This window comes from Notamacropus eugenii, chromosome X (genome assembly GCF_028372415.1).
Source record: "Notamacropus eugenii isolate mMacEug1 chromosome X, mMacEug1.pri_v2, whole genome shotgun sequence".
Classification (NCBI taxonomy): Eukaryota; Metazoa; Chordata; class Mammalia; order Diprotodontia; family Macropodidae; genus Notamacropus; species Notamacropus eugenii.
Genome location: NC_092879.1, coordinates 41,337,772 through 41,350,960, shown reverse-complemented (window position 1 = coordinate 41,350,960; position 13,189 = coordinate 41,337,772). Strand labels below are relative to the sequence as shown.

The window sequence follows — 13,189 nt, the reverse complement described above, 5'->3', positions numbered from 1 at the left end:
CCAAGAGAAACAGAGCCTACTCAAAAGAATTAGAGTAGATAAGAATTTGGAGTTTCAATCAGCTTGTTTAAGTGACTTGTTTATAGGCTGATGTCATGAACCTAGCACAAATAGCCATACTGTTATTAATCACATTCCTTGTACTAGATTTCCTTGTGCCCTTCCAGTCAATCATTCTTCCCTTGTAGAAACTCTAGGCAGGGGTAGGGAACCTGTGGCTTTGAGGTTGCAGGTTCCCCACCCCTGCCTAGGGAGTTCAGAAACTTGCCATGAAGGTATGTTATGCAACACAGAATCCGGCCAGATTCCCCAGTAGAGTGGGTGGGGTTTTAATTATTCAGAAATTTACTAGATTCCTTTCCTAATTTGGCCTTGATTTGGTATTTAGTCTGGTGTTCTTCACTAGGAAGCAAGATGGTACAACTGAGTGCACTGGACTTGGAGTTCGAAAATATAAGCTCAAGCCCCAGCTTCACTATAAACAAGTTGTATGACCTAGGGCAAATCACTATAACTTTCGAAGTCAGTTTTTCATCTATTAAATGAGAATTTAACCATGGAAATATGGATTTAAAACTTGAAAGGGTCCAATAATATTATTTTTATAAATAAGGAGATTGAGACCTGGAAGAAGGGAAGTGACTTATCTAAGGTCACACAGGGAGTAGGAAGTGATCAGTCCTAGGGGTTATCTGATTCAACCCCCTCATTTGAAGAGGAGGAAACTAAGACCCAGGAATATGAAGTGATTGGCTCAAGGTCACATATAGGATCTCAGACCTCAAGCTGGAAGGACTCATCAAGGGCATCAAGTCCAACCCCTTCATTTTATAGAAGTGGAAACTGAGACCCAGGAAGGGGAAGTGACTTACCACTGCTCACACATAGGATCCTAGATCTAGAAGGAACTTCAGAGGCAATTGAGTCCAACCTTCTCATTTTACAGAGTAGGAAACTGAGGGGAAATGATTTGCCCATCGTCAGATAGCTAGCTAGCAAGTATCTGGGAGCAGTGTTCAGCCTCAGTCTCCCTGACCCTAGGTCCAACCCCCTGTCTAACTCTACCACCTAACTGCCTTCTTGATTTGAAGAAACTAACTTTTTCTGAGTTCTTAGAATGTGGGTTCCATTTCTTTGGTGGCACTAAAAAGACAGGCCTCCTGCTGAGACTTCACGGGTGAGTTGGTACTTTCCGGCAGCTGCATAGGAAACAGGAAACTACAAAAAAAAATGCGTAAAAGAATCACCTAGAAAATAACACCCACTGAAATTGGAGATGGTTGATCCAAATTGTGTGCTCTAGAAGTAAATATAGTGACTTGTGCTTAGTAGGGTGGATGTAATGATCCCAAAAAAACTACTGAATTCTGAGAAGACCATTGTACAAAGAAGCTGTATGATGGGACAGAAAAATCTCCTTAAAATTGAAGTTGTAGCTGATAATTGCCTCTAGCAGTAGCAGAGGAGGGAGGGAGTGCAGATAACTGACTAGTCACTAGCTAGCTGGTAACAGATCAATTTATTTGCTCTAATTTGATCTTCACAATAACCCTAGGAAGTACATTTGTGGTTCAGTCAGGTTTGGTTTTTGAAATCTGGTGATTTCTTCTTGAAGTAGGTCTCTGGAGATGGGGTTCTTAACCAGGGGTCCATGAACTTTTTCTTTTAATTTTTGACAACTATATGTCAATATAGTTGATTTCATGGTCTAATCTTACATATTTTGGTATGTTTTTAAACATTATTCTGAGAAAGTCTTCCTGTAAACTTTCTCAGACTACCAAAGGAATTCATAACCCCCCAAAAGTTAAGACCCCTTGCTTTAAGCAATGGCAGGGGCTTCTAATGGGGAACTGTCTCTGCTAATGCAAGTTAGCCTTTGAGGGCTGCCTAGGACACTGAGAGGTTGAGTGACTTGCCCAGGGTCACATAGCCAGTATGAGTCAGAAGTAAGAAGCAGCATAGCATGGGGTGGTGGATAGAGAGCCTGCTTCAGCTTCACGAGGCATCACAAGTATCATTTCTTATATTTGCAGATGAGAAAACAAATTCAGAGAGGTGATTTGACTAAGACCACACAGCTAGGAAGGGGACAAAGCAAGATCTCAAACCTAGGTCTTCAGATTTCAGATTGTCCTTTTGAATCAGGTCCATGCCTAGGTTGAGTTTCCACTTCAGCCATTTCCCAAGAAATTTTTCCAGCTATTTAAGGAAGTGTCATCCTGGTCCAAGGAACACGAGGTATAGCCAAGCGACAGCCTCAAAGTAGGGATTTGTGACCACATCCCCAAGTTCCAGCTCTGGCCACAGTACAGTCTTTCTCCCTTCCCCCTGCCCCTTGCCACCTTGTTTCAATCAATGCAGAAGGTCACTCCAACCTTGTTTCCCAGAGCTAATCTTCAAGTTCTTTGTATTAAAAAGACAAGCAGTTGCCTGATTCACATGGGCAAACAGAAACTCTTCCAAACTTCTACATTCAGTTAAGTCTCTGGTTTAGGAGAAAGTAGAACATTTTTGTAACACAATCTTAGAGAGCTCTTGATGCAGCTATAAAACCAAGCTGAGGAATAAGATGAAAGCTCATTAAATAGCACAGGAAGTTGGGGTTTATGAGTAACATAGAGAACAATTTTTCATACTTGGAAAGTATTTAGGGGATTGAAATACATTACCTCTATGGATGGAGGAGTTACCCTTGATATTTGCCTTTGGAATTGTTAATTTAACATATTAATTTTATCCTTTTTTTAAAGAAAAAACCAGAGGATGCTCCATATGTTAAAAAATCTCATCGGACCCTTCCCAAAGATCAAACTCAGCTGTTATCTCTACAATATGACCACAAGCCACCGAGCAAAATATCTCCAAAGGCTTTGAAAAAGTCTCCGGATTCTTCCCCAAGCAGCTCAATGAAAGAGGTAAAATTTCTCTAGGTGACATGGTGCAACTGTCTAGCAATTGAAGTATGTAGATAAAGCAATGCATCTAGTCATCCATATGTTGTCTCCTGAAATAATACCCCCCTTGACCTTCCTCTTGAACAGCCAATAGCCACGTATGTCTTCTCTGAGAGATAGAGATATAGTCCCTACCTAGCTAGGTTTGGTCCACTTCGCCATGAACCTGCTAGAGGGCACAGCCATGGAGCTAGAATTCAGGAGCACTCATTCCATGGTTCACAGTGTATTAAGAGAGTTCATGGCAAATCAAGCAAGCACCATTCTTCATTACCCTCACTCAGTTTTCTGTGTTCATAAAAAAAGCTCACATTGATTCTCCAGTCTCTTGATTGACTTTTGCATGGCAACAAATAGTTACAAGGGTCCTTTTTTACTGTTGAGCATTGCCAAAATCTGCCTAGCTCCAGATAGTTCATTCGTTTTCCTGGTTCTTTTAGAAGTTATTCTTAACAATTTTCCACTGGAAGCTGGAGTAGGGAATGGGCTGTCAATGTTTGGCTTTCACTTTTAAAAAAAAATTAAATTATTTTATTTGTTTTCAGTGTTCTACAATCACTTCCATATATCTTTGATTTTTCCCCTCCCTCCCACTCCTTCTCCCCTGCCTTCCCACTCCCTCCCTGAGATGGCATACAATTTTATGTAGGTTCTGCACATACGTTCCTATTAAATACATTTTGACCTTAAGTCATGTTGCATAGAAGAATTAAAATGAATGGGAGAAATCATAAAACAAAACAATACAAAAGAAAATGGTCTGCTTCATTCTGTGATCGAATTCCATAATTCTTTCTCTGGATGTGGAAGGCATTTTGCCTCGAGTCCATTGGGGATTTTTTAAGTCCTAGCTTGGCAATGAAGTACTAAGTCTACCAGAAAAATTCCTCACACACTGTGGTTGTTGCTGTGTTCTCCTGGTTCTGCTCCTTTCACTTGGCATCAGTTCACATAAGTCTTTCCAGGCCTCTCTGAAGTCCTCCTGTTCATCATTTCTTTTCTTTTCTTTTTTTTTAAATTAATTTATTTATTTAACTTTTAACATTCATTTTAACAAAATTTTGGGTTCCAAATTTTCTCCCCTTTTGTCCCCTCCCCCCCCAAACACCAAGCATTCTAATTGTCCCTATGACCAATCTTCTCTCTCTTCCATCATCCCTCTCTGCCCTTATCTCCATCTTCTCTTTTGTCCTGTAGGGCCAGATAAATTTCTATACCCCTTTGCCGGTATTTCTTATTTCCTAGTGGCAAGAACATTACTCGACAGTTGTTCCTAACACTTTGAGTTCCAACTTCTTTACCTCCCTCTCTCCCCTCCCTCCCCACCACTTCCCTTTGGAGGTCAAGCAATTCAATATAGGCCAAATCTGTGTAGTTTTGCAAATGACTTCCATAAGAGTTGTGTTGTATAAGACTAACTATATTTCCCTCCATCCTATCCTGTCCCCCATTACTTCTATTCTCTTTTGATCCTGTCCCTCCCCATGAGTGTCAACCTCAAATTGCTCCCTCCTCCCCATGTCCTCCCTTCCATCATCCCCCCCCACCCTGCTTATCCCCTTATCCCCCACTTTCCTGTATTGTAAGATAGGTTTTCATACCAAACTGAGTGTGCATTTTATTCCTTCCTTTAGTGGAATGTGATGAGAGTAAGCTTCATGTTTTTCTCTCACCTCCTCTCTTTATCCCTCCACTAAAAAGTCTTTTGCTTGCCTCTTTTATGAGAGATAGTTTGCCCCATTCCATTTCTCCCTTTCTCCTCCCAATATATTTCTCTCTCACTGCTTGATTTCATTTTTTTAAGATATGAGCCCACCCTCTTCAATTTACTCTGTGCACTCTGTCTCTATGTGTGTGTGTGTGTGTGCATGTGTGTGTGTGTAATCCCACCCAGTACCCATATACTGAAAAGTTTCAAGAGTTACAAATATTGTCTTTCCATGTAGGAATGTAAACAGTTCAACTTTAGTAAGTCCCTTATGACTTCTCTTTGCTGTTCACCTTTTCATGCTTCTCTTCATTCTTGTGTTTGAAAGTCAAATTTTCTTTTCAGCTCTGGTCTTTTCATCAAGAATGCTTGAAAGTCCTCTATTTCATTGAAAGACCAGTTTTTCCCTTGAAGTATTATATTCAGTTTTGCTGGGTAGGTGATTCTTGGTTTTAGTCCTAGTTCCTTTGACTTCTGGAATATCCTATTCCATGCCCTTCGATCCCTTAATGTAGAAGCTGCTAGATCCTGTGTTATTCTGGTTGTATTTCCACAATACTTGAATTGTTTCTTTCTAGCTGCTTGCAATATTTTCTCCTTGACCTGGGAACTCTGGAATTTGGCCACAATGTTCCTAGGAGTTTCTCTTTTTGGATCTCTTTCAGGCGGTGTTCTGTGGATTCCTTGAATATTTATTTTACCCTCTGGTTCTAGAATCTCAGGGCAGTTTTCCTTGATAATTTCATGAAAGATGAGGTCTAGGCTCTTTTTTTGATTGTGGCTTTCAGGTAGGCCCATAATTTTTAAATTGTCTCTCCTGGATCTATTTTCCAGGTCAGTTGTTTTTCCGATGAGATATTTCACATTATCTTCCATTTTTTTCATTCTTTTGGTTTTGTTTGTGATTTCTTGGTTTCTCATAAAGTCATTAGCCTCCATCTGTTCCATTCTAATTTTGAAAGAACTATTTTCTTCAGTGAGCTTTTGAATCTCCTTTTCCATTTGGCTAATTCTGCTTTTGAAATGAAAACATTCTTCTCCTCATTGGCTTTTTGAACCTCTTTTGCCAATTGAGTTAGCCTATTTTTCAAGGTGTTATTTTCTCCAGCATTTTTTTGGGTCTCCTTTAGCAGGGTGGTGACCTGCTGTTCATGCTTTGACTGCATATCTCTCATTTCTCTTCCCAGCTTCTCCTCCACCTCTCTAACTTGATTTTCGAAATGCTTTTTGAGCTCTTCCATGGCCTGAGCCCATTGAGTGGGCTGGGATATAGAAGCCTTGACTTCTGTGTCTTTGCCTGATGGTAAGCATTGTTATTCCTCATCAGAAAGGAAGGGAGGAAATGCCTGTTCACCAAGAAAGTAACCTTCTATAGTCTTATTTCTTCTCCCTTTTCTGGGCATTTTCCCAGCCAGTGACTTGCCTTCTGAATATTCTCTTCACACCCACTTCACCTCCTGATGCTCCCAGCCAGCACTTGGGGTCTGAGATTCAAATGCTGCTTTCCAGCCTCAGGGCTTTTGGCGGGGCAGGGCTGCTATTCAGTGTGAGATTAAGATCAGGTGCTGAGGTCAGGGCAGGGCCGCCTCTCAGGCTCAGTTCCCTCAGGGGGTTTATGCAGAGACCTTCAACAATGGATCCAGGCTCCTGCCTGCTTTGGGAGCCCCTGTCTTCTGCTGCCTCTGGTGCTGCCTCCCGAGGGGGCCTGAGTTATGGGGGCACCCCACTCCCCTCTCGACCCGCCAAAGAGATCCTCTCACCGACCCCCGTCACCTGTGGGTGGAGGGACCCGCGCGGCCGCTGGAGATCCCATCCCTGAAGCCTGCTCGGATCTGCTCATCTCGGTGCCGCGGCTGCTGCAGGGCTGTACTTGTCTCCCAGTCCGCAGTGCAAAGGACCTTTTGCGAGAAGTTTGCAGGTCCCTCTGGAACAGAAATCTCCTTCACTCTAATGTTCTATGGCCTCTGGTCCTGCAGAATTCGCAGTGAGTTGCTATTTACAGATGTTCTATGGATTGTGGATTCGGAGCTATGTGTATGTGCGTCTTTCTACTCCGCCATCTTGGCTCTGCCCCCCCGTTCATCATTTCTTATAGCACAATAGTATTCCATTACATTCATATACCACAATTTATTCAGTCAATTGATGGACATCCCCTTGATTTCCAGTTTTTGGCCACCACAAAGAGAGCTGCTATAACTATCTTTATACATGTGGTACCCTTTCCCATTTTTATGATCTCTTGGGCATAGAGTCCTACAAGTGGTATTGCTGGGTCAAAGGGTATGCATATTTTTTGTAAGCTTTTGTGAGTAGTTCCAAATTGCTTTCCAGAATGGTTGGATCAGCTCACAGCTCTACCAACAATGAATTAATGTTCCAACTCTCCCATATCTTCTCCAACATTTTTCATCTTCCTCCTTTGGTATGTTAGTCAACCTGATAGGTGTGATGTGGCACCTCAGAGTTGTTTTGATTTATATAACAGTAGATAGCTTTAATTTCTTCGTCTGAAAACTGCCTGTTCATATCCTTTGACCATTTATCAATTGGGGAATGACTTGTATTCTTGTACATTTGACTCAGTTCTCTATATATTTTAGCAATGAGACCTTTACCACAGACATTAATTGAAAAATTCTTTCCCAGTTTTCTGCTTCCCTCCTAATTTTGGTTGCATTGCGTTTGATTGTGCAAAACCTTTTCAATGTAATGTAATCAAAATTATCCATTTTATACTTCATAATTTTCTCTATCTCTTGTTTAGTCAAAAATTTTTCCATTCTCCATAAATCTGATAAATACACTATTCCTTGCTCACCTAATTTGTTTATAACATCAGTCTTTATACCTAGATCATGTACCCATTTGGACTTTATTCTTGTGTATGGTGTCAGGCATTGGTCTATGCCCAGTTTCTGCCACACTGTTATCCAGTTTTCCCAGCAATTTTTGTTGAATAGTGAGTTCTTATCCCAGAAGCTGGGGTCCTTGGGTTTATCAAGCAGTGGATTGCTGTATTCATTGACTACTGTGTCTTGAGTACCTAACCTATCCCACTGGTCTACCCCTCTGTGTCTTAGCCAGTACCAAGTGGTTTTGATAATTGCTGCTTTACAATACAATTTGAGATCTGGTAGGGCTAGGCCACCTTCCCTAGCATTTCTTTTCATTAATTCCCTTGATATTCTGGACCTTTTTTTCTTCCAGATGAATTTTGATGTTATTTTTTCTAGCTCTAGAAAATAATTATATGATAGTTTGATTGGTATGGCACTGAATAAGTAAATTAATTTAGGTAGAATTGTCATTTTTATTGTATTGGCTCAGCCTACCCACAAGCAACTGAAGTTTTTCCACTTACTCAGATCTGACTTTATTTGTGTGAAAAGAGTTTTGTAATTGTATTCATATAGTCCTTGGGTTTGTTTTGGCAGCTAGACTCCCAAATATTTTGTGGCTTTCACTTTTTAAAAAAGTTTTATTGATACTCTTTTTAATACTATAGCTATCAGTTTTCAATGACTCCTGGCCGACTCCCTCATAGAACCTTCCCATATAACAAATAAATACAACTATCCAAAAGAAACCAGTACATCTGACAATTATTCCTCATTCTGTACTTATATTCTTTCACTTCTCTGTCAAAAAGGAGACAGACTTCAGTTTGTTTACTCATTCTCCAACCAATAAGCATTCACTTTGTTTTCAATTCTTTGCTACTGCAAAGAGTGTTGCTAGAAATATTTTTCCATATTTGAGGTCCTTCCTTTTGTCTATGATTTTTTAAGATATATGCCTAGTAAAAATGTTGTTGGATGAAAGGGTCTGTTCTACTTAGTGACTTTTCTAATGTAATTCAAAATTGTTTTCCAGAAAAGTTGGACTATTCTACAGCTTTCATGTACCTATCTTCCCCAAAGCCCTTCAGTATTTAACTTTTACCATCTTTGCCAATCTGATGGGTGTGAGACATTTTAATTTTCATAACTGTAGTAAAGGAACTGGTTACAAAATAAACTCTCAAAAATCTTAATCTTTTTATTATTACTAATAAAAAAACATAAAAATGCAAAGGAATTCCATTCAAAGTAAGTACAAAATGCATAAAATATCTGGGAGTTACCCTTATCAAGACACTCTCACTACTTAGCTAAATACAGATATAAAACATTGTCTTTAGAGACAATAAAGGACAAATAATTTGAGAAATAGTCACTGTTCATGGTTGATCCATACCAATATAATAAAAAATTACACTGCTACTTAAATTAATAATCATATCATCAATAGAGATAATCTTGCCTCCTCTTTGCCTATGCTTATTCCTTCAATTTCTAAGTCTAATCGCTGAAGCTAGCATTTCTAGAACTAAATCAAATAATAGTGATGACAATGGACATTCTTACTTTACCTCTGATTTTACTGAAAAAGATTCTAGTGTTTCTCCATTCAGATAATATTAGCTTTTATTTTCATATGAGGAAATATTAATATTACATAAGGAAATATTAATATTAAGGAAAGATTCATTTATTTCTATGTTTTTAGTGACTTTTAAAAAATAAGTGACCTTGGTTTTCACTTTTTAGAAGTCTAAGAGCATAGCTACAATTAATTTCCCTCCCCCAATCTTTTCTAGATGGCTTCTATTCTCTTGGGGTGTCTTGGTCATGGTAGGGCAGTGGTTCTCAGACTTTTTCTGCTTATGGCATAGTAATTCATTGCCATAAGGAATCATGATACAGTGAAACGTTTAAATTGGCAACAAAAGAAGAGTTCCTAGGGAAACTGGGCTTCCAGACCCATTACTCCAGTCTTGAAATTTCTCTACCTCTCCTTCCCCTTCTCCACATCAGGACTCCTGGCAGAGGAGAAGGGGCTTTGTGTCTCCTCTGATAGAACTGCTATTGCGACTCTACTTACACCAAATATGAAGGCACAGCTAGGGGCAGAAGCTAGGGAAGTTTTAGGCTGTGGAAGGGAGTTTCATGGCACACCCTTTGAGAATCACTGTTAAAGGGTCTGGGTAACGGCTATTTTCCATTATATTTCTTTTTTGTCTAGGTTTATGGAAAGAAGGAAGGAGGAAAAGGAGGAAAGGAGGGAGGGAGAAAGGAAAGAAGGGAGAGGGAAAAGGAAAAGAAGAGAGGGAGGAAGAGAGGAAGGAAGGGAGAGAGGAAAGGAGAGAGGAAACAAGCATTTATTAAGTGTCTGCTGTGTTCCAGATGCTGTACTGGGTGCTAGGACAAAATCGAGCCAGTCCCTTCCATCAGGAAGTTTGCATTTTAATAGAGGAAGATAATTCGTATTTTTAATAAGGGAAGATAATTCATATAGGGAAATGGTGGCCAGAAAATATAGCAAATGGAGCCATAGATTTGAAGAGCCTTTCTAGGAATGTGTTTAGGTGAACTGAACAGGGAGGGAGGAGGTATATGTCTGGAAGACAGATGGCCAGAATGATGTATGATGTATCTGAAGGCATATAGACATGGTAAACTCTAAGCAATCATAATTTTAGGGCCCCAAGTTCATTGCTTGAGTGTCAGATGCTCGGGTGCTGAGTCAGAGGTAGAGGGTAGAGCTCAGTAGCATGGAAGGAAAATGAGATCTAAAGTTCAAAATTCTGTTTTTTTCTGTTCAATGAGACCATGATGTTAATGACACGCTCTATTCTTGTGCAAGAAATATAGCATGGCAATGGCCTGGACTCTTAATCCTAGATAACCATTGTTTAAAAATAGCATGAGGGCAATGGATCAGCTGAAAGTATGCGAATTCAGTGTAGTCTATGTGTACAGCCCTCCCCATGAACAAGTATGATCTCATGTTGATGATATGTCAGAAAAACTTGCTTTCATCTCATTATTACTGACCAACATCAGGGCCCCAGGTGATTTTCTTCTTTTCCTTGGTCGCTGCTGCTATGAAGCCTCCCACTGGTAAATCTCCTTTATATACTTGCCCAGTAATGCTAAAAGAGTCCTTTAAAGTGAATGATGATTATTGCTTTATAAATCCTAACCACTGGCAGAAGGGTTTATTTTACCAAAAGGGGACACTACATCTTCCCTAAAGTCTTGTTCAATGATGTGTTTGCTTTTGGTCTCATGCAATAACACCTCGTTGTGACACTCATCCTCTCATTTTACTTGAGAGAGTAAATGATCAGATCACCTAGATCTGATCACTCATCTAAGAGATCAACTGTGCCTCCTTGGTTCAGTCACCTGGGTTTTACGTACATTAGTTGTTATTCTTGATTTCTTTAGAATGTTAACTATTTCTCGGATAAGCTTGGAATGAAGGAGGAAGGAAAGAAACTGAAGCATTAAGGGCCTTTGTACATATGTTCAATGTGTTCATTGACATACATGTGTGTATACATGTATACATATACATGTATACACACATATATACATACATAAACGCATAAATATATGTTATCGCTAAGACAAAAGGCTGCCTGTCCAAAATAAGGATTATCTTTCTTGTTTCTCTCTGTAATCTTTTCTGGGAATTTTGTAACCAGTTGAGTTCATCACAAAACATCTCTGCCTTTATATTCTTTTTTTGCATCTACTTCCCAGGGTCAACAATTTTCTGAGAAATCAACTCCCTGAACATAAATAAAGAGGCTTAGGCTGGGACTATCCAATGCCAAACACCAGGATGAAAAGTGAAAAACGCAGGCGGCCATCCAGATGTTTGACGGCTAAACATCTGGATAGATTTAGAGATAAGTGATTGCCAAAACATCTGGATGATTAGCTGCATTATTTTGTTTCTCATCCAGCTGTTTCCTGGCATGTCAAGAGGTTGTGTGGTGCAGTGGAAAGAGAGCTGGCTTCGAATTGTGAGGATCTGGGTTTGAATCCTGGCTCTTACCACTTCTGACCTGGGTGACCTTCTGCAAATCACTTCATTTTTCTGGGCCTCACTTTTCTCCTGTGTAAAAAGGGGGTACTAGGCTCAATGACCTTTGAGCTATCTTCCAGATACACGATGTTATGTACAGAAAGACTTGGAAAGCCAGTGCCTAGGAAAAAAAAAACAATGTCCTACAGCCAGCAACTTTTCTGCAAGACAGGAGAAAGAACACCTTTGTGGTTGTCAGAACATAAGCCCTAGATTTTTAAAAAATCTGTTCTGTTGAGCTTTTGTTTTTTCAAAGATTTGAATGCAACTATCAGTCCATGCTGGAGAAATTTTGGATTTGGTTATTGCTGAAAAAATTACCCTGAACCCCAAATAAGTGACATCAAAATAATACAAATAAGTCTAAGATCTAGGGCCCATGGATCTTGACAAAAAAGAAAATGTCAATCTAATTGAAGCATAGCCTATTGCTGAACACATGCTCTGTCTCAGGAAGGTTTTGACTCAAGAAAGAATTGGGGAAAAAATCTGAATTTTCTCATTTAGAAATCAATATTTATTTTCAAAACATCACCTGTGACCCTATTAGCAGGTAGTCTGCAAAATGGGTGGAGTCAGGGACACAGGGATGGTCTCTCTTAAACCTCAGTCTGAGCTAATCAGTATTAATGAGGTAAGGATGATTGGACTTTTGTTATTTTTTTATGGGAAAATATAGTGCAGTCTGGTCTACTCAGCCCTCTTGCAGTGACAGAGCCTGAGGAGGAATGATGAGCAAACTGTCAGGGTAATTATCCATCTTGGTTTCTGGCCCATATTTTATAAATATCTACTTTGTAGAGGAAGTCGAATATATTGCAAAATTTCATTCATACATAAAGCTATCTACAGAATGTCGAAAGGATCCCAGATTTCAATTCTGGAAAGAACCTCAAAGGCCATCTCATCCAACCCCATCATTTTGCAGAGGAGGAAACTGAGACACAGAGAAGTGAAATGACTTGCCCAGAGTCACACTGATAGTTAACATCACAGGCAAGATTTGAACCCAGGTCTTCTAACTCCAGAGACGGTGCCCTTTCCACTGCACTATAGGCCTGTGACATATTGGATAGGTCCCCTAGGAAAGAATGATGGGAGGATATAGCTAAGAGGGCATGGATGGATGGTGATCACAGAGATTGGCAAACTACAGCCCAAGAGTCAAATCCACTAGCAACCTGTTTTTGGAAGGTCTGTGAACTTTACAATAAAACTTTATTTTAAAAAATGAAAAAAAAAAAACACTTCTAGCTCATGAGCTGAAGGGTGGATGACCATCATTTGCCAACAGCTGATCTAGATCATTCATGTAAAACTCAAATAGAAAGAGATCCCTGCAGGCCATATATTGATTTAGAAAACTAAAAATAAACGTTATCTATATTGTGTTGTATTTTTATTTATTAAACATTTCTCAGTTACATTTTAGTCTGGTTCTGGCCACACTGGGGAGTTTTGCATGCTACAAGTTTGACACATCTGCTCTAGATCACTAGAATGCATCACCACATTGATGAGAGTAGAGATCCATTGAAGGATCAAAGCTGAACAAAATTCTGCAAGCTGTTGGTGGTCACTAATTGTCAATCAAGCAAAGGTC

The 13,189-nt window shown here is 39.7% G+C and overlaps 1 protein-coding gene across 3 annotated transcripts in view; it reads left to right on the top strand.

The window, feature by feature from the left end:
* LOC140515640 (mitogen-activated protein kinase kinase kinase kinase 4-like) overlaps positions 1 to 13,189 on the top strand; it is a 238,508-nt gene that overhangs the window by 150,352 nt on the left and 74,967 nt on the right. For all 3 annotated transcript variants that reach the window (XM_072626441.1, XM_072626440.1, XM_072626439.1), the window contains exon 13: positions 2,754 to 2,918. In XM_072626441.1, the coding sequence (XP_072482542.1) occupies positions 2,754 to 2,918 (165 nt within the window). The remainder of the gene's footprint in view (positions 1 to 2,753; positions 2,919 to 13,189) is intronic.